General features: G+C 40.1%; 1 protein-coding gene across 1 annotated transcript; it reads left to right on the top strand.

The window, feature by feature from the left end:
* On the top strand, positions 1–20,750 carry LOC119907429 (Y+L amino acid transporter 2-like; the record flags this gene model as incomplete). The annotated part of the gene is given in 9 exon segments (XM_038725186.1): positions 1–39; positions 1,863–1,988; positions 2,601–2,745; positions 3,032–3,155; positions 9,886–9,989; positions 10,139–10,235; positions 10,352–10,501; positions 15,899–16,082; positions 17,990–20,750. Coding segments are annotated over 9 exon segments (1,064 nt in total), but the record flags the coding sequence as incomplete, so codon positions are not given.
* Positions 20,751–21,804: the final 1,054 nt, after the last annotated feature.

Below are 21,804 nucleotides of genomic sequence, written 5' to 3'. Positions count from 1 at the left end.
CCTATGACGCCGTCCGCCTCATTGCTGCTGTGATCATATGTAAGTCTCTCCTGTACTTGACAATAATACACACAAGGTGCATTACAAAATTATTTTAACATTATTTATTACAATTTTTTTAAGTTTAAACTGAATGCATGTTCCCAGAGCATAGAACAAATAGATTGGTTTTGGTTATTTAAACCCCAATTATTTACTGTAAATGTCTTAATCAGCCTGTTTGCTTTATTCTTAATTGCACTGTTGGCTGACACAAGTCCAGTACAGTCTGTGCTTTAATTTGTCACGAAAAACCAAAGGTTCAATAAAATCAGACACAGTTAACCTCCTGTTAATCCAGACTGTTACATTTTTGAGGAAGTGTACAAGATGTTCTCATAAAAGCTGAAAGGGATAGTCATAAGTGGTGTGACACATGCCTTTTGTGTGAGAGACCTGGATTTGAGTCCTACTGTTACACATCCACCATTGTGTCCCTGAGCAAGACACTTAACCCTTAGTTGCTCTAGAGCCTAGCCTGACATATATAGCAAAATAATGCTTTGGATAAAAGCGTCAGCTAAATGAGAAAATGTAATGATTTCCTCTCAGCTCTGCTTTAAGTGTACTGTGCTTAGTAAAGGGAAACCCTAAAGCGTTGTGATACTGTGATAAAGGGCATAACATAGGTCTGGGCGATAAAGCCAAAAAGTCATGCTGTTAGGCAGAATTCCGGTATAAAATATATCGGTATTTTCTGCTAAGCGAGCTCAACTTAGCTTATTTCACCGTTTTAATTATACTTCATTCTCCATCTTAATATCATTCACTTATTGAATTTGACTGCTTCAGTTCTCTTCACACTCACAGACCTAACGTACCTCTGCTGCAAACAGCCATTACCAGTACCAGCTCAGCTCGCCTCGACTCAGTTTGGCCATCCTCCGTTTTTCATTGCAGACAGTACCCAGAAATAGCACCTGGTAGCAGATACAAGTACAACTTTTACACAATGGAAAACCAAATGGACAACCAAAAAAAACACGAGGCGAGTCAAGCTGGTACCGTGGAAAAACGGGCTTTACTGTCTCGCTCTCCCTGTATGTCCGCTTCGGTGACTTTCTCCATCAGTAGTAGGCTAGGCTGTATAAAGTCACCAAAAAAAATCAGACCTTGTCTTCTGGACTTTTCCTCCCGTGATTCCGTTCACAGCAGCAGCTGAGCTGCACGTTGAGGAGGCGTGTTGACGACGTAGCCTATCAAAACAAAACCAACATGGTAGCTAACGAATGACATCTGACAGGTGTGTCGCTTTACTTGGTCCGCTCTTGTAAAATATCCACCGTGTTGCGACTTACGCAATCACTGTGTTTCTGTGATAAATACTGCAATGTATCGCCTAACCTGGGCGGCCCGCCGAAGTAAAGTGTATGTGTGGGAAACACTAACTTAAGCGTTGCTTTTCTTTTTACAAGACAGGTCTCAGTGTCGACCAGCTCTGTGTCTCCCTCCATCTTGTTAGAGACTTTGTGAGTTGACTGCTGCGTGCAGACACTGAGGGAGGGGCGGAGCTGCGCGGTGAGGTAGAGAGACGTGCAAACGCTAGCAGGACTTTACAGAAACAATATTAGTATCAGATTATATCGGTATAAACGGTATTGTCTAATTTCATATCTTTGTCTAATATTGTCTAATATCTATCTTTTGAAATTATATCGGTATACCTCATATACAGATATACCGCCCAACCCTAGCATAATAGCAATGTCAATACAGTTGTTCGACCATAAACTCCTCCCCTCTGCTTGTGTCCAACCTTCGATTTAAACTTTATTGATTTGATGTTGGTTAACTACTGTTTTCTTGCTCTTTCTCCATATCAGGTCTGCTGACTTGTGTGAACTGTATGAAAGTGAAATGGGGCGCTATTCTTCAGGTCATCTCCACTGTGGCCAAGGTCCTAGCTCTTATTGTCATCATCATTACTGGGCTGGTTAAGCTGGCACAAGGTAGGGTGTCCTAGAAACTGTCTGTCTGTCAGATAGTTATTCTGAAATCACTGCCTTCACTTTGCTGAAAATGAATGGGATGAAGCACTACTTAACTATTTGGGATTAAGGCATTTTAACTGAATCATTGAACAGAATGCTGTAAATAGTTAACGTTTTAGTTCAAGGGATTTTAGTAAATATGGCGAAATGGTGGATTTTGGTAGTTTGTCAAAGCACCTTAATCATTCATCAATCATTTTTGACTCAGCTTTTCAGGTAAAATTTTGATATTGGACCAGCTTGATCAAATAGTTTAATTATTATATTGATACATTTTATACATCGAATATACGAATAACTGTTTTTAAATTCAGATTTTGTTACGTTATGTTTTTGATTGTGTTTGGTGCTCTTGTTATTGCTACATATATTATTGCGTGGATGTTTTTTGTCCTTTTCTTTTCTTTTACTAAACTGGTTCAGGCATGTAATGTGTATATATTATGCAGGGCACACTATTTATTGAAATATGAAATTAAAAATATTTAAGGCACATGCTGGATTCAATATTTTGAAAATAATTAGCCCTGGATGATGAAAGCAAAACATTTTAACACCTGTTTTATGTAGGATTCGACCAGAACTTTGAGGACTCATTCAAGGGCTCCAAGCTGAACCCAGGTGACATGGCCCTGGCCCTCTATTCAGCACTGTACTCCTACTCTGGCTGGGACACACTCAACTTCATCACGGAGGAGATTAAAAACCCAGAGAGGTATGAGGTCTGGTATTTGAGAAATATTTTACAAGAAGGGATTTTTGTTCCTAATGGCTTTGCTTTCTGACGTAACATGAAGTAATCTCAAGCTGTCGTCTCAGTGGAAATGGTATACATCCCAGTTACAAAATAAACTGAACATTTGTAAAAATCTAGATATTTTAGTACTGCTTGCAGGTTGGGGTGGGGTGTGGCTAACAATTATTTTTCTCAGCTCTGTTCTGTAAATACTTAAGGCTCAACTGAGCGCGTTAAGTTAATGAAAACCATTTTTCTTTTGTAGGAATCTGCCCTTGTCGATCGCTATTTCCATGCCCATTGTCACAGTGATCTACATCTTGACCAACGTTGCTTACTACGTCGTCATGGATGCAGACCAAGTGCTGAGCAGCGAAGCTGTTGCTGTGGTGAGTATCTGCCTATTATTGTGGGGCTCAGAATAAATTTTGTGCATTCTCCTTGTGCACTAAAGAAGCTGTGTATGAGCAGTGTGACCGCGTGCATACTAATGTCTATCCATTAACACACCATATTGACAGCGTCTGCTCAGACTCATTGGGTAGCAGATTCGGATCTTTGCTTCCCATCTTCTGCTGTCATCTGTTTCAGCCTGGCTGGCAGCCACTGGCACTAGTGTCTGGTTCAGTATTCCCTTTTGGTTATCTGTGACTGCAGGAGTCTAGATGTCAGGAATCTCATTTAGCTAAAGAGGTTAGCGCCACACACAGGAACGGGGAAGTTGACTATGTGATTAGTGCGTTGGAGGAGGAAGAGTTGTACTGAGGTTTGTTTACAGTGGTATTTGATAGTATTCACTCTAATAGTTAACTTATTTTCCAACAAGCTATAGGCTGTGGGCTCTCATAGTTTTCCTGTTTCCATAACTGGATTTCTCAGATTGTGGAGGGAGCGATGACATCATTGGGTGTTATGCACAGCTTAGACTTTGCTCCTCAGCACTGCACTGAAAGTTCATAATATCAGAAGGTAAAATGTGTTTGGCACAGACATTTTAAAGCCCATCCTGGTTAAGAATCTTCTCTAAGAAACATTTACATTAAGCGTTTCTTAGAGTTTTCGTAGGTGTTATTCCCAAAAAATCCCAAATTCAGTATCTCGGAAAATTAGAATATTACTTAAGACCAATACAAAAAAGGATTTTTAGAAATGTTGGCCAACTGAAAAGTATGAGCATGTACAGCACTCAATACGTAGTTGGGGCTTCTTTTGCCTGAATTACTGCAGCAATGCGGCGTGGCATAGAGTCCATCAGTCTGTGGTACTGCTCAGGTGTTATGAGAGCCCAGGTTGCTCTGATAGTGGCCTTCAGCTCTTCTGCATTGTTGGGTCTGGCGTATCGCATCTTCCTCTTCACAATACCCCGTAGATTTTCTATAGGGTTAAGGTCAGGCGAGTTTGCTGGCCAATTAAGAACAGGGATCCCATGGTCCTTAAACCAGGTACTGGTAGCTTTGGCACTGTGTGCAGGTGCCAAGTCCTGTTGGAAATTGAAATCTGCATCTCCATAAAGTTGGTCAGCAGCAGGAAGCATGAAGTACTCTAAAACTTCCTGGTAGACGGCTGCGATGACCTTGGACCTCAGAAAATAATAATAATAATCCTTATTTGTAGAGCACTTTTCAAAAACAAGTTACAAAGTGCTTTAACAAGTGTAAAGAATAATACAAAAAAGAGAAGAGCATGAAAATTTAATATAAAATTAGTAAAATAAAATAAAAGGGATAAAATAAAGTCAAATAAGATCGGAAAGCTCTCCTATAAAAGTATGTTTTAAGAAGGGACTTAAACGAGTTCACCGACTCAGCCGACCTGATTTCCTCGGGCAGGCTGTTCCAGAGCCTCGGGGCCCTGACAGAAAACGCTCTGTCCCCTTTAGTTTTCAGTCGAGACTCTGGAACAGACAACAGACCTCTGCCCGAGGATCTCAAGGTACGTGCTGGTGCGTATGGGACTAAAAGGTCAGAAATATAACAAGGCGAGAGGCCATGAAGAGCTTTAAAAGTGATCAATAGAATTTTAAAGTCAATTCTAAAACATACTGGGAGCCAGTGTAATGAAGCTAAAATAGGAGTAATGTGGTCATATTTCTTTGTTCTGGTTAAAAGCCTGGCAGCTGAGTTCTGGACAGTCTGGAGTCGATCAATAGATTTTTGGGTTAAACAGGTGAAAAGGCTGTTGCAATAATCCAGGCGTGATGAGATGAAGGCGTGTAAAATGGTCTCGGTGTCCTTAAAAGTTAACATAGATCGAATTTTAGCTATATTTCTAAGTTGATAAAAACATGATTGAACAAGCTTTGTGGTGTGCTGCTCGAAATTTAAATTACTATCAAACCAAACACCAAGGTTCTTTGCCACAGGCTTAATGTGATTTACTAGGGAACCAGCAGATGGCAGTATTTGATTTGCCATCTGCTGGGACCCGATGACCAGGATTTCTGTTTTGTCTGAGTTCAGCTGGAGGAAATTATTTGACATCCATTTTTTAACTTCACAAAGGCAGTTGTTAAGTGAACTCAGCATTCCAGGGTCTGTGGATCTGACGGGCAAGTATATTTGTGTGTCATCAGCATAAATATGAAAAGAAATGCCATGTTTATGGATAATATGTCCAAGGGGAAGCAGATACAAGGAAAACAAAATGGGTCCTAAGACCGACCCCTGAGGCACACCATATTTAACTGGACAGAATGAAGAGACATAGTTGTTTACAGACAAGCAAAACTTCCTATTTGACAGGTAGGATGAAAACCATTCTAGAGCAGTACCAGAGATCCCCACCCAGTGCCTCAGTCTGTCTAACATGATGTTGTGATCAATGGTGTCAAAAGCAGCGCTAAGATCCAGGAGTACCAGGACTGAGCACATACCTTCATCAGCAGACATTAAAAGGTCATTGGTGACTTTAAGCAGGGCAGTCTCAGTGCTGTGGTACTTCCTAAAACCAGACTGAAACTTTTCAAATAATTTGTTATTTTCCAGCACAGTGAGCAGCTGTTTGGACACAATTCTTTCTAGAATCTTTGCAATAAAAGGCAGTTTTGAAATTGGTCTAAAATTATGTGGGAGGGAGGGATCTAAACCAGGTTTCTTTAAAAGTGGGTTCACGCAAGCCGTTTTGAAATAATCAGGGACACAACCAGTAGATAGGGAGCTGTTGAAAACAGAGATCAAATGGGGCCCGACAGAATCTATTACTTTCAGTAAAAAATTTTGTAGGTATTATATCAAGTGGGCCGGAGGACACTCTCATTTGTGATACTGTTTTTAAAAGCTCAGACAAGTCGATGGGATAAAACTGGTTAAAACTCTGTTGTTGCTGGTGAGGGACCTCTGAGTAAGAGGCCACGGGGGTAATAGAGGCTCTGATTGACACCACCTTATTGGTAAAATAAGAAAAACTATTCACAGTCATCATTACTTCCAGCTGAGGCACAAGGAGGGGTTGGGTTTACCAGCTGATCCACAGTCTTAAACAGAAACCTGGGATTGTGTTTATGTGTAGTAATGAGTTCAGAAAAATAGTGTGTTCTCGCATCCTTAACCATTTTATTGTAGTTAATTAATAAATCCTTCAGACTGAGGTAATGGACTTGGAGACTGGATTTTTTCCATCTGCGCTCTGCTTTCCTGCATTCCCTTTTGAGGCTGCGAATGCTGTCATTTATCCAGGGTTGCTTACTAGCTTTAGACGTAGGCCTAACCTTTAGAGGAGCAGTAATATTGAGTGACGACAAGCAGATATGATTGAAGTGATCGACCAGATTGTTGGTGTTGGAATCAGACAGGTGTTGGCTTTGGCTCTGAAAGAATGCGCAAAACTTTGAAACACTTTGTTCATTAAAGATGCGACAACACACGGAGCTTGGTGAGGCGGCATGAGTAACAGGCGAATCGCAGCTAAAAACAATACATCTGTGGTCAGATATAGTCATGTCCACTAATTCCACAGAGGAAATGCTGACACCCAGGGTAAAAACCAAGTCCAAGTCCAACCAAGAAAACACAGTGGACCAACACCAGCAGATGACATGGCACCCCAAACCATCACTGACTGTGGAAACTTTACACTGGACTTCAAGCAACGTGGATTCTGTGCCTCTCCTCTCTTCCTCCAGACTCTGGGACCTTGATTTCCAAAGGAAATGCAAAATTTACTTTCATCAGAGAACATAACTTTGGACCACTCAGCAGCAGTCCAGTCCTTTTTGTCTTTAGCACAGGCGAGACGCTTCTGACGCTGTGGCTTGTTCAAGAGTGGCTGACACAAGGAATGTGACAGCTGAAACTCATGTCTTGCATACGTCTGTGCGTGGTGGTTCTTGAAGCACTGACTCCAGCTGCAGTCCACTCTTTGTGAATCTCCTCCACGTTTTTGAATGGGTTTTGTTTCATAATCCTCTCCAGGGTGCAGTTATCCCTATTGCTTGTACACTTTTTTTCCTGCCACATCTTTTCCTTCCCTTCGCCTCTCTATTAATGTGCTTGGACACAGAGCTCTGTGAACAGCCAGCCTCTTTAGCAATGACCTTTTGTGTCTTGCCCTCCTTGTGCAAGGTGTCAATGGTCAGCTTTTGGACAGCTGTCAAGTCAGCAGTCTTCCCCATGATTGTGTAGACTGAGAGACCATTTAAAGGCCTTTTCAGGTGTTTTGAGTTAATTAGCTGATTAGAGTGTGGCACCAGGTGTTTGCATATTGAACCTTTTCACAATATTAAAATTTTCTGAGATACTGATTTAGGGGTTTTCATTAGTTGTCAGTTATAATCATCAAAATTAAAAGGAATAAAGCCTTGAAATATATCAGTCTGTGTGGAATGAATGTATACATTATACAAGTTTCACTTTTTGAATGGAATTACTGTAATAAATCAACTTTTTGATTATATTCAAATTATATGACCAGCACCTGTATGTGTGTAGTTGTTGTAGGGCAGGGCGATATGGCCAGAAATGTTGTCATGAAAAAAACATTTCATACCATTCGATAATTATTACAATAAATCTCAAATCATTATTTCTTTTAGTTTAAAGGCTGATTTTTGCTCTTGAGTGAAAGTTGAAGTAACCAGATGGTTAATTGTGGTTAAACTATTCTTTATGGTCAGAACGTGAGAAACACTTGATGCCAAACATTGGATCACTTCATAAATCTGATTTGGAACATTCAAAACAACTTTATATATTATATATATATATATATAAAGTAAATCTTTTTCCAGTTCCTTAATTTAACATGTTATATTATTTAATTATTAAATATTGCGCTAATTATCATTATTGTTTAATATTCCAGCCCTAAGTTCTTGATTAAATTGTATGATGACATATCAGCGTTCATTTGAGCTTTTGGCATACCCACCAGCTCTGACTTTTTATCATTTGTAAACAGCCTAATAGCCCTTGTTATGTACTATGAGATTAAGCCGTGCTTAGTGAGTAACAAAATCCATTTCATAGCTTCATTAGCTTTTTCTCAGGCAAACAAGAGATTCCCCAACTGGTACAGCAATATAACATTTTGCCAAATCTCTTTGTTGCAGCTGTAATTCCTGCTGGGTTTTTTACCCTTCCGATTTTTCATCAGAAGAAGCACACTCCTCTCACATACATGCAGACCTACCCTCTATTTTATAGCTCCTATAATTTAGACTGCTGCATTTGGAGTTTACTGTATTATTTCCTTCAGTTGTAACTGTAGGAGATTAATAGCAAAAGTTACAGTTGGTCAGAAGTGGAGTGATAATCTTTAAATGCCTGTGTGACCTTTTTATAGTCAGAAATACTACCTTACAAAGCAAACAACAGGAAACGCATGGGGGTGTTACGTACTGAGATTAGCAATTTAGTCAAATAAGTTAAAATATCTTAATTATTGACACACATGCACTTGTATGTACATTATTACTAAACCTAAAATTTGAATTGTGTTTTGCAGATGTATGTGTATTGTTAGGATGTAGGTTAGTGCTGAACATTAATCAAAATCTAATCGAAATTGCAATATGGCCTACAGCAGTTTTGAAATCGCTGGAGGTGCAATATTTGTTAAAGTTCATGTTTAATTTTAAGGTGGTATTATGCTCATTTTCAGTTTCAAAATTCTATTTAGGGTTTGTACCAGAACAGGTTTACATGGTTTAATTAAAAAAATAAAATACTGCACATTGTTGAAGGCTTCTTTTTAGCTACGGAGTGATACATCTTGTCTCTAAATGATCTTTGTTGGGAGTTGCACATGCGCAGTTCCTAGTTAAGGACTACTAGCCAATCAGAAGCAGAGGAAGGAAAGGTCCGTGAAAAGCCGGTAAACAGGGCTTCGGTTCAGCTGCTGATCAGCTTGGCAACATGGACTGGAGCAAGAGTTTCAGAGTGGTGAGTGATTAATCTGTAACAAGTAATTTTAACAAAGCTCTGTCTCTCACAGTAACAACTTTATGTCCATTGACTACCTGGAGGGTAGCTAGTGTTTGGAAGGGAGAGGAGGTGTGTGCTGCAGCTCAGTGTTTTTCCTCCGGTGTTTTTGAGGGTGTGTAGGAGTAGCCGCGTGGCGAACGTTATATGATGAAAAGGGAAGCAGCTGGACTACAAACGAGCTGTTTTCAAGCAGTTCGGAGCAGTGTTTTCTGTGGAAGATGGGAACTCCCTTTGGGCTGGACTTTGGGCTTTTTCACTTTGCAAACCTATTACATGCACAAAAAAGAGATCTCGATAAAGGAGAGGGGAAAAAGCCAAAAAGCATAATACCATCTCTTTAAATATTGTCGTGCAGCAGAGATGTCCTGGCCTACACATGATTTCTACAAACCTAAGAAAATAATCTTTGTTTGGTACAGATCCCCGCTAACATGACACCATAATCCATTTAAATATGTTTTTCAATGTAATCAGAATGATGATGGTAGTAGTATCGCAAATTGTATTGCAATATCGGTCAAAATAATCACAATTAGATCTTTTTTTTTCAAAGTTGTTCAGCCCTATGTACCCATTTCAGGTAATCAGATGTTTTTACTTGTATTTAGTGACACTCTAATCCTGTGTTAACGATGAGGGCCACTCCTTTTACCAATAAATTAAATACGAGCAGTGAACACTTTGTTGAATGTCTCCTCAGACCTTTGCAGATGAGGTGCTGGGCTGGGCTCGATGGCTGATCCCTCTGTCTGTGGCCATTTCCTGCTACGGAGGCCTCAACTCCTCCATCATTGCTGCCTCCAGGTCAGTGGATACGAGCACACCCGAAGTTCCAGTCATTAGCTTTCCCTCAATGCAGATTTACCCCGCTAGTCTACAAAATCCTAAAATGTCAGCAAAACGATGAGCAAACATGGGGACCTGTTTTCACCATTATTTTTTTCCCCCTGCAGGTTGTTTTTTGTTGGTTCCAGAGAAGGCCACCTACCTAATGTCTTGTGCATGATCCACATTAAGCGTTTCACCCCAATTCCTGCCCTGCTTTTCAATGTTAGTATCACATACTGTTGTTTTGGTCACCTCCGGATGCTTGCGTACCTGATGCCTGCTTGTTGCCAAACTCTGACACCTCTTCTTTATGTTTGTATTTGGTCATCTCTTTTTAGGGAGGCATGTCTCTGTTCTACCTGTTGGTGCCTGATGTTTTCCAGTTGATCAACTTCTTCAGCTTTAATTACTGGTTGTTCATCGGCCTGTCAATAGCCAGCCAGATCTACCTTCGCTTCAAAGCTCCTGATATGCGCAGACCTGTTAAGGTAAAGAAAAAAGAAGAGGAAATATGCAGCGTTAGTGTTTAAGGGGACCATAGTGACTGTGCCCCTTCAACTCACACATGAGTTTCTTATTTAACAGTGTGGGATGAAACATGCAGAGGCGGGAAATTTAGACAGCGACAGGTATCCACAGTGAGGGGGGGGGGACTGACTGTGGTAATGCAGTTTTGACAACTCATCATTGTTGTACGTTATGTGTCTGTGGGGAAACTTGGACATCTTGAGACTTCTGAATCACTTTTGCAAGCTGTGTTGTTAGTAATTTAAACCAGCTATAGTTTGCTGCTGTTGTGAGTGTTTTCGTTATCTTACTATAACATATACAAGCCACTTATATATGATGTTCAACCTCACCAATTCAGTTCTAATATATTTCTATATTGTCAGTCGTTTTCTTGCATGTATGACAAAATGTGTTGCGCCTGAATTGCTAAATCCTGAGTTACAGCTTGATTGGCTTATGGAATACAGTGCACACAAAGAACCATGTCAAAGACAAACTTAGAATTATTATTATATTTTTTGTTTTTAATCACTGTGGTTATAAGGGCCTTTTCAACCACCTGGCTTTGGGTAGAACTCGTCTTCTCAAAATATTCTCTGCTAGCAACTCTGACAAAAGAAATAATATTAAGTTAATATATTCAGAGATTTCTTTATACCCTGTTAATTGTCCAGGTTTACTCTCATCATATCTTTGATGGTCCATACCCCTCCTTAGATTGTGTGGCTGAACAGAAAACTAAAAAGAATTGTAAACATAGGAAGTATAATGATATAAAAAGCTGCCCTCTGTCCTCTAAAACGGACCGGGGGCTGATTCATAAGGCGCTATCTATGTTCTTTCAAGCATTTTGGACCTTTTTAGTTAAGTTTGTTTACCCATCAGCAGTGCCTCCATTATTGTAACATTGTAGTTATGAGTAATGACAATGTTAAATGCCCATGACGTTATGAATCTGATAACTCTGTTTATTTGATTTTCTTGCAATAAAAGCGACTGCACAGCGTACCGGCTGAGCAATTTAAGGTCGATTAGAGCTTCAATTAAATCATCAGGTATATGGTTTAAACCCATGTTTCCCAAACTTAGGTTGAGGACCCAAAATGGGTCGCAGGCACATTTTTATTTTATTGAGTAAATTTCAATGTTACAATAACAATAGTTTTTATATTTACTACTTGAATCTGCTCCTCTTCTCCTCACACTCGCGACTGTCTCCATCAGTAGTACATTTCATAAAGTCACAGTGTTTAATAAACTCAACCGTGATTCAGTTTTCAAGTGAAACTAACATTAGTGAGTGACATCTGCAATGTAAAATTTCTACGTGTCGGCTTAACGTAATACCAGTTACCATCGCTCTGTTTTTCAGTAAAATGCTAAAGTGGGTTGCCAAATATACTTTGGCAGGTGCTTACATACCTGGCCGACCCGCCCTAGTAAAGTATATGTCAAACACTGCATTTAAAGTTATTGCAAGCTGTAGGCCTATATTTTGTACCTTTGACCAATTTTATTGTCCTTCAAATGGGTATGTCATGTGACTATTTTGATCTACTCATGATTGAGTGATCAGGCCAGCAACTGCGACTACTTTCATTAACCCAAGATGGAATACAACATTATTATTAGGGCCCGAGCACGACCGTGCGAGGTCCCTATTGAAATTGCTCGGATTATTTTTTTTTTTTTTTTTATTTTTTTTTTTTTTTCTGCAAAGTAGGCCCAAATGACATGGCCTAAACATACTCGAAAACTCACCAAAATTTGCAAACATGTCAGAACCGGTGAAAAATTTCGTATTCTACAAGTTTCGCACATGGGCGTGGCAAAATGACTCGCTAGCGCCACCTAGAAAATTGGAAATGATTAGCCCCTCGTTCACGTTCAACCTACATGTACGAAATTTTCTGGGGACATGTATCGTATCAAGACGCACAAAAAAGCCTCAAGAACCCATAGCCTAAAGTCAACAGGAAGTCGGCCATTTTGAATTTTATGGCCATTTTTGGATGATTTACATACTTCGTACTTTAACGAACTCCTCCTAGGGATTTAGTCGGATCGACCTCAAATTTCTGCTGTGCCTTCTAAAGGCATTGACGATGAAAAGTTGTGCTATTTGCGCGTTTTCGTCAATGGGCGTGTCCGTGGCGTCGATGATTCGCAATGAAACAGGAAGTTGTTGTAACTTCAGTGTACATGCTCACATCCAGACCAAACTGTACATGTAGGATGAGAGTCCCGCCCTGAACACATGTACATGCCGACATTCACCCACAGTCATAGCGCCACCTGCTGGCAACAGAAAGTGACCTTTAACGAAGCAGCCCCCGCCGCACGTTTCACCTACGTGCACGAATTTTCTGTGGTACGTGTATCTTGTCCAGACGCACAAAAAGTCTCTTGGAGCCATAGCCTAAACCCAACAGGAAGTCGGCCATTTTGAATTTTACGTCAAATTTTGGATGATTTACACACTTCGTACTTTAACGAACTCCTCCTAGGGATTTAGTCCGACCGACCTCAAATTTGTGCTGTGCCTTCTAAAGGCATTGAAGATGAAAAGTTGTGCTATTTGCAAGTTTTCGTCAATGGGCGTGTCCGTGGCGTGGCGTCAAAGATCAGCTCTTCGCCATGACACGGAAGTTGTCGTAACTTCAGTGTACATGCTCACATCTGGACCAAACTGTACATGTAGGATGAGAGTCCCGCCCTGAACACATGTACATGCTGACATTCACCCACAGTCATAGCGCCACCTGCTGGCAACAGGAAGTGAATTTTAACGAAGCAGCCCCCGCCGCACGTTTTACCTACGTGCACGAATTTTCTGTGGTAGGTGTATCTTGTCCAGACGCACAAAAAAGTCTCTTGGAGCCATAGCCTAAACCCAACAGGAAGTCGGCCATTTTGAATTTTACGTCAAATTTTGGATGATTTACACACTTCGTACTTTAACGAACTCCTCCTAGGGATTTAGTCCGACCGACCTCAAATTTGTGCTGTGCCTTCTAAAGGCATTGAAGATGAAAAGTTGTGCTATTTGCAAGTTTTCGTCAATGGGCGTGTCCGTGGCGTGGCGTCAAAGATCAACTCTTCGCCATGACACGGAAGTTGTCGTAACTTCAGTGTACATGCTCACATCTGGACCAAACTGTACATGTAGGATGAGAGTCCCGCCCTGAACACATGTACATGCTGACATTCACAGACAGTCATAGCGCCACCTGCTGGCAACAGGAAGTGACTTTTAACGAAGCAGCCCCGCCGCACGTTTTACCTACGTGCACGAATTTTCTGTGGTACGTGTATCTTGTCCAGACGCACAAAAAAGCCTCTTGGAGCGATGCCCTAAAATCAACAGGAAGTAGGCCATTTTGAATTTTACGTCAAATTTTGGATGATTTACACACTTCGTACTTTAACGAACTCCTCCTAGGGATTTAGTCCGACCGACTTCAAATTTGTGCTGTGCCTTCTAAAGGCATTGAAGATGAAAAGTTGTGCTATTTGCGAGTTTTCGTCAATGGGTGTGTCCGTGGCGTGGCGTCAGAGATCAAGTCTTCGCCATGACACAGGAAGTTGTTGTAACTTCAGTGTACATGCTCACATCTGAACCAAACTTTACGTGCTTGATAACTCTCCCACCCCGTTATGGAGGACCGATCCTGACACAGTCAGAAATAAATACAGAAATAAATAAATGCTCAATAAATAAATAAGCATCCAATTAAATACACAAAAAAAAAGTAAATAAATAAATGTAGGTAGTAATTAAATTATACAAGGAGACATAAATGTATATATTTAATTAGTGCCTTTACTATTCACCTTTGTTATAATTACCTTATTTGTTATTCAACTTTATTTATTACAAATTTTTTTAATGTATTTATTTATGTGTGTGTTTTAATATTTTTGTCTGTTTTATTCTTCCTTTGTATTTATTTACCTTATTTATTTTCACCCATGGTATTTATTTCTGCCTGTCTTTTTTAAATTTTTGTATGCATTTCTGCCTCATTATGCAAATGAGGAGGGGCTGTGTCTCAAGGGGTCATCTTCTCTGCTATTGGTGGACCAGTCAGACAGGAAAGCTCCTACTCTGCCTGCAGACATCAACGATCTTGCCCCTCACACAGTCAGATGGCTTCCTTCAGTGCGCTGAGGTGTTTAACAACTCTGAAGACAATACTACCAGCAATGTCTTCCTTCTCTTTTCACGTAGACGCTCCGACAGACAGTGCTTTCAGTTTGCTGCATGCATGGACACAGAACTGCGGTACAGCACACAGTAACGATGAAATGTGTGCTGTTCTCACATTCTTCCTCTGTATGTACACATAAACAACAAGGCAGGGAAATATAAAAGGAATTTATTTTATTGTTTGGGTACATTATTGTTCAGTGTACATGCTCACATCTGAAACAAACTTTACGTGCTTGATAACTCTCCCACCCCGCAGACATCTACACGCCAACACCGATTTATATTCATAGCGGCAAGTGCTATGTAGCTCCACATAGGGGACACAGGAAGTGACATATAACACCTTCATGCGGCGTCATAACCGCGTAGCAAATTCACAGCCGCACCGGCAGAGCTCCAGAATATGCAACTCGGCCGGCTCACACGCGGACGCGCTTATAAGTGCGAGGGCCCGCCCAACGCTGCTTGCAGCTTTAATTATTATTATTATTATTATTATTATTTGAATATGCCCCCTCCCAGAGAAAACCCCCAAAAGTGGGGCTCAAAAACCCAGGTCTGAACCGAACCGTGGATTTGGTGAATCTTTACACCCCTAGTAATTTGTGAATGAACGTTCTTTTTTTGCTACACTTTTCTGTTCAGCTCAGATGCTGTGTGAGGGTTTTTCCTTTTTTACCTAACCTGATCTTCTGTCCACATTCAGAATACAGAATTTATATGATCTATGATGATTATATGATCTGTCACTGTTGATCCTATGATGTCTAAAGTAAAAGGTCAAGTTTAATAAACAAAACAATTCAGAAGAGAGAGGAGATGCTTGAGTAATATGTGGGAAAGTACTCGCTGATGAGGGCTGAAGTTGGACAGGCATCTCCAAATATTTTTCTTTTTATATACATGGTTTGTTTTGCCCTTTAGCCGTAGTTGTAGTTATATTTATTTTTGTAAGTTTGGGTCCCAGGGAGACACCAGATTTCTCTTTTGGGAACCAGAGGTTGAAACTAATATTTCTTAATGTAATTGTTTTAAGTTTAATCTTCCTACTTTTTTCTTAATCCCCACCCTTTTTTTTGCTTCTCTTATTCCTCTTTTACACTTTTTCTGTATTTTGCCCTTGTCTTCCGCCTCTTGCCCTTCCTCTCTCTGCTCCCTGCAGCTCTCTTTGTTCTTCCCAATCGTTTACTGCTTGTGCAGCATATTCCTGGTAGTGGTTCCCCTCTACAGTGACACCATCAACTCTCTGGTGGGAATTGGTGTGGCGTTGTCTGGTGCGCCAGTCTACTACATTTGCATCCACCTGCCGCCCAGCTCCAGACCAGCCTTCCTCAGAAAAATGCTTGGTAAGGAAATGGAAAGGATTTGATGACATCTATGGGCTGACGTGTGTAAAATTTTCCTTCTTTCCAAGTATCAACAAGGATGTTCCTTTGCGTTCAGCTGCCAATTTCACACCTGCGCAGTGTGTACCACAGTTGCTCTCGCGCATCATTGGTACGTAACGTGTTGGGCAGTAATACTGCAATATTACTTTTCCCAGTAAAGAGTAATGTAACGGATTACTATTTCCAAAACAGTTAAATTATAACAGTTACTAATCCAAGTAACGCTGCGCTACTGAATGCGCTTCAGGTCACCGGACCATATAATGTTCAAGTCAGCTGTGAGAGGTATTTTCGTCAGCTGTAGTTAACATTATTGCCATTGTTGTGTCACAGTCCAAGATGCAAAGAACATTGTCATCCGTTGTAAACTTTGTGCAACCAGCAAAAAGTTTTTGACCACACACAGTTCTACATTTATACTTGGGCTAATTTAAGCATCAGCTAAAGCAACATAGCAACGTGAAACTCAGAAAGAAACTCAGGCCGCTGCTGCCAGTGGTGCTTAGACTCATCGGGAGAGAGTGGCTTTATATCAACCAGTTGTAAGTAGAGTAGTGTAATGAGAATTCCATGAGCACAACCTCCAAAGACAACCATGTAATTAATGTTACTCATTGGGGGGCCTCTGGTTTCTCGGGAATGGGGTCAATAAAAGGTAAATGTGTGTGATGCTTTTATGATGTGTCAAGGGGGTCATGACATTAGGTGTCTTACCACATGTACCTGGGCATGATTGTCTTATGATAGATCCAGATTGAGTGTCCCCGAGGGAACACTCAAAGACATAATGTTCCCATGGTGAGATCCCTGAGATTACGATAAAAGCTGCATGTGCTGAGACACTGCAGCTCACTCGGATGATACTCTGATGAGTCTGTGTCCCAGTGAGTTCCTTCTGCAGAAAATTTGCAGAAAGACAAGTGTCTGCCTGAGCAATTTATTTGAAAACTGGAATTGTCATCACAGTAGCTAATATGACTTTTTTAAGGAGTATACGCTAAGTAACTAGTAGGTAATAATTATATCATTTCTGAGTAACTTGCCCAACACTGAGTTGACAATAAGGATTGGATAAATTGGGTTTGTTTTGATTATTGCTCGTTATAGGCTAAGTCTAATGTTTACTTTGACTTTGTTGTCGATTGATCACTCATGTAGCCTATATAGCCTACACTTTGCTGTATGAATGATTGCTTTTTAAGTCGTCTTTAACGGTATTAGCAAGTTCTAACAATTCTTGTGAATGGTTGTGACAGGGTTTATAAGGTCGTTTCAGGCGGCTTTAATCCGCGGGGTCGCTCTGCGCTCCTCATCAACAGACAGGCAAACAAGCGCTCACCAAGGTAACCATGGCAGCGGCTCCCGTGAAACTGCCGTGGTTGATCTGTCTCACAGACACGCGTTGGCCTGGGTGATTTATTGGTTAAACTCAAAGTAAAATTCCTAAGGGTACAGAAAAGGAGGGTTCACTGTGCATTTTTAACATTTAATACTAGCATTTCTTAGGACACTAACATTCACAGTCCTGGGATATAAGCTGTAAAACTTAATTATGAATGAATGTGGTTGTGTGATGTTATTATGGGTAACTGCTGGTCTATATGCAACTAAAGACCAGTAAGCTACTCCCAGAAGTTAAGAGCTGAATTAGTGTTTCGAAGTTCAGTGTACTATAAAGCCCACATACTGTAAAGTGTTCTGTAGTGCAAGTATTAAGGAATACTCCCTCTTAATACAATGAACTTTGTGCTAAAATGTTTAGTGTGTAGTTGTTTTAAAACTAACATCAGTATCTGTTTAAAAACATTAGTTTCTTCAAATATGTTCTCTTGAGTGTAACAATTTTTTTTTCTCTGTTATTGCAGATAGGATCTCTCTGTCCACCCAAAAACTGTGCATGTGTTGTGTGGCCTCACCTGATATTGACCTGGACAATATAGACCCAGCAAAGATCGAATAATGGACCCGGTGAAATGCTGTATTGAGGGATGCAAGAGGAAGAATGAACAGGAGTGAAGCTTGAGTGAGTCGCAGACAATCAGGATTTAGATGAGCATAACTTGAGTAAAAGAAGAACGATGGCGGGATGAGCTCAGCACACCTCATCTCTCACACATGAGCCATATAATTGATATTTTGTACATGATACACCTCCAACAAACAGCACTGTACAGATTAACCCTGCTGGAACTCGTGCACATTCACATGCTATTACACAATGCATTGTTGGTTGTGCAATGCCCTACACACATGCACCATACACTGCAACTCACACAGGCACATAAGCTGACCGAAAGCCTTAGAATGACACTGCAACAAATAGAAAATAACCAGATCTAGAAGGAACTGACTTGGAAACAATGCCTGCAATGATGTATTCTCAAACAGGAGGTTTCTACAGAAAACACACAAGAAATGTTTGCCGCATGGCTTACATGTGTTGCACCATGGCTGTTAATGGAGTTACTCTAGCTGAGGAAAGATGAGCCTGGTTTATTCAAACCAGTGGTTCCCAACCTTTTTATAGCTTGTAAAATGAAGCCTGTGACCACTCACAGGCTGCAAATGTCACGGGATGGCAGCAAGCTTAACCAAACAGTAATTTTTTCCTTCTTATTTGAAGCATTTTTAGGTTCCTTAATATCGTAAAATGAGTAATTAGGAAAAGTCAGAAAAATAAATTTCTCACAATCCCTCAAATTTATCTTGCGACCCAGGGGGGTGGGTCCGGACCACTGGTTTAAATGCTAAAAGGTGCAGACCTCAGAACCCCCTCACTGCTTGTTTTGATGGGTTTGCATTGATATCCAGAAACATTGTTCTTGGACTTCTTTGTAAACTACAGCAAATTTGCACAGCTTGTTTTTTCTGTTATTGTTTACAACAACTTTTTTGTTATAGAAAAGCTTTATTCTCATCCATTACTAAACAGAAGGGCCAAACAGACAGGTGTAGAGGGTTTGTAATAATAATTAATTCAGAAGGAGGATGAGATTATTTACAAAAGTGCTGTTAGCTTGTTGTGATGCTTGTTTGATTTTGAATGGTTTTATTTACCATGAATTTGATTATGAATCCGTCACTATGTGCATCCTGCTTCTGTTCACCTCAGTAATGCAGCTACATCCTTTGAACGGGCTAGATTTGATTTCTGGTGCCTCTTAGTGGACACTAATAGTAACTGCCAGGGACAAGCTATAAGATTGAAGACGCGTCATTCAAGAGTCCGTCCACAACTTGTCTGTTTTTGTTCATGCTGTTACTGTCACCGTGTTACCTCCATTCTGTTTTCATCCATTTTCAGACACAAACTAGTGAGGGCAATGTAACCAGTGTTAACGGATTTTTAAAGTTTAAACTCATGTGATTGTTTCAAGATCTAAACAACTATACCTGCAAGTTCTTTTGGGTAATGTTTTTGTTCTTCAGAACGGGGTCTTCGTAGATCCAAACCTCAGGATCAACCATGCTGATTAGAGCTGCAATAATTTAGCTGTCAACTATTTAATTAATCGGCAGCTATATTTATAACTTATAAATCTGTTTGAGTCAAAAAGAATTTAAAGAAAAGACAGTGAAACTTCTCTGAATCCAGCTTCTTAAATGTGAATATGTTCTGGTTTATTTACTCCTATATGACAGTAAACTAAATCTTTGGGTTGATTGAAGAATTGTATCACAGATGGGATATTTAATGTCATGTTGACTTTTGACTAGATCACCAACTTGGCCCATTTATTCAGTGTATAACCAAATGTCGTAAACGGGCTGATAGTTTGGACCATCTTTCTGCTCAGAGTGCAGTGAAGCCAATGCAAAGTGTCTCTGCTTTCTAGTGAAAAAATTATAGCTGTAGTGTGTTGAACTACATGTAGAAACAAGTTCAACTTTGGTGTTTTGCATTGTACTGTAATTCTTAAGAACTGTACGTGCCTTCTGTGAGTATGGTCTGCCAAAGGCCCTGTCTATTTTTGATATTGTAACGTAGCTTTTGTGTACAGCATCTTGAACACAATCGTGTTGACATGTTGCTGTAGAGTTTTCCAAATGGCTTTTTAGGTGGTCAGTTAGAAAACAAAGTGAAGCAGTTTCAGATGTTTTAGTTAAGGGCATTGTCAATAGGAAACATCCAGGCCTTATATTGAACCATGTTTAGGGTCTTGATATAAGCACTTCCACAACACCAGCCAATAGAAGCACACATATTTGTTCAATGTTGCTTTCTCTGTGGTCAAACTTCTTATTTGATAAACCAAACTAGTATGTAGTGTATGTTGTTAAGAGAACCACCATGTATCTGCAGTAAACACAAAGAATATTTTAAAAGCATTTCCATATATTGTCATGTTGTAAACTTTGTTACACTCAGAAAACTTGAATGTTGCAGTGGAACGTGCGCTGGACGTGTCTCATTGGGTACCAAATGTAGGTTTTCTGGTTGAGTTTTGTTTGACAACATTGTGTTTTGTGTTATTTGTAGAACTGTCTTTAAGTGCTTCCTTTTGTTGACTGTTTTTATTTATCGTATTATGACATAGAGAAACAAAATGCATTTCTGTGGAGGAAGTCTTAACCGAGGCAGGAAAGTGCTGTGTTTTATTTTGAAATAAAGGCTACATTTCAGTGCCTTTGACTTTTCTTATGAACTGGAAACGGATATGTTGATATCTTGAGTCAGCAGCCACTAGGTCATTGTCCCATAACACTTAATGAGATCCTGTCTAAACTGCATCTTAGTGATCTGTCACTGCTGATTTAGGTCCACGTACTGTTTGTTTTTTTTAATGGGATTCTACAGTATAAACATTGCATTGAAGCTGTCGGCCAAACTTCAGCCTGCTGTTTCTGGAAGTTATTTTTAGGATTAACGGAATATGTTTCTTACACTCCCATTTGTTTGTGGATTAATGGATTAGTCTGTCAACAGAAAATTAATGTGGATAATCAGTTTTCTGATCAAAAGTGCCTAACAACATTCACTTGTTTTTGCTTTTTTTGTGTCTTATCACAGCAACCTGAATAACTTTAAGTGTTGGTCTGACTAACAACTATTTAAAGAATAGACTAAAAAATTTTAAAATTTTATATTCAAAGTATATTTTTTATATACACTTTACAACATTTTGAGATTTGGGGGATTTTGTAAGGGTTTCTTTACATTATACATTTACCCTTTAAAACCAGTGTTTGCAAGAGCACACCAAGTAAAAAATCTCCATAAGATTCATTTGTTTGCTAAAAATGTGCATCTCTGTGGTTTGAAATCGCCATTCTCGTTATCAGCAAAACCTTGTTCTGTTAGTACCTTGGTAGATTCTTGGAGTATTACAGCAAGAGGAATCTGTATGATTGCTTACTTGAGATCTTGCATGTGGGATGTTATCCACATGCAGGTGACACCTTGGGGTTGCAGTGCGCATAATTAACTACCCCAGAGAGCAGAAATCCAGTCATCAGTGGCTTCATGTCACTAAAAATGAACCAAGACGTAACCTGTGCAATGTAGATTTTAGATTGTACCCAAAATAATGTTTAACAAACACTGTAGTGCACGCACGCACACAAACAAACAAACTGCCCCATGTCTTATTGCCTTTGACAGACAGTCTTCCTTTCAGCCTCCTCAGGTGGCTGGCCAAGCCCCACCTCCTGCCCATCCATGCACCTTGCCTCCCCTGGG

This window comes from Micropterus salmoides, unplaced genomic scaffold (assembly GCF_014851395.1).
Source record: "Micropterus salmoides isolate LMB-PRFRI ecotype aquatic unplaced genomic scaffold, ASM1485139v1 Ms_hic_scaffold_17, whole genome shotgun sequence".
NCBI classification, from domain to species: Eukaryota; Metazoa; Chordata; class Actinopteri; order Centrarchiformes; family Centrarchidae; genus Micropterus; species Micropterus salmoides.
Note: the sequence above shows the minus strand (reverse complement) of the source record. Positions and strands in the feature narration are given on the sequence as shown.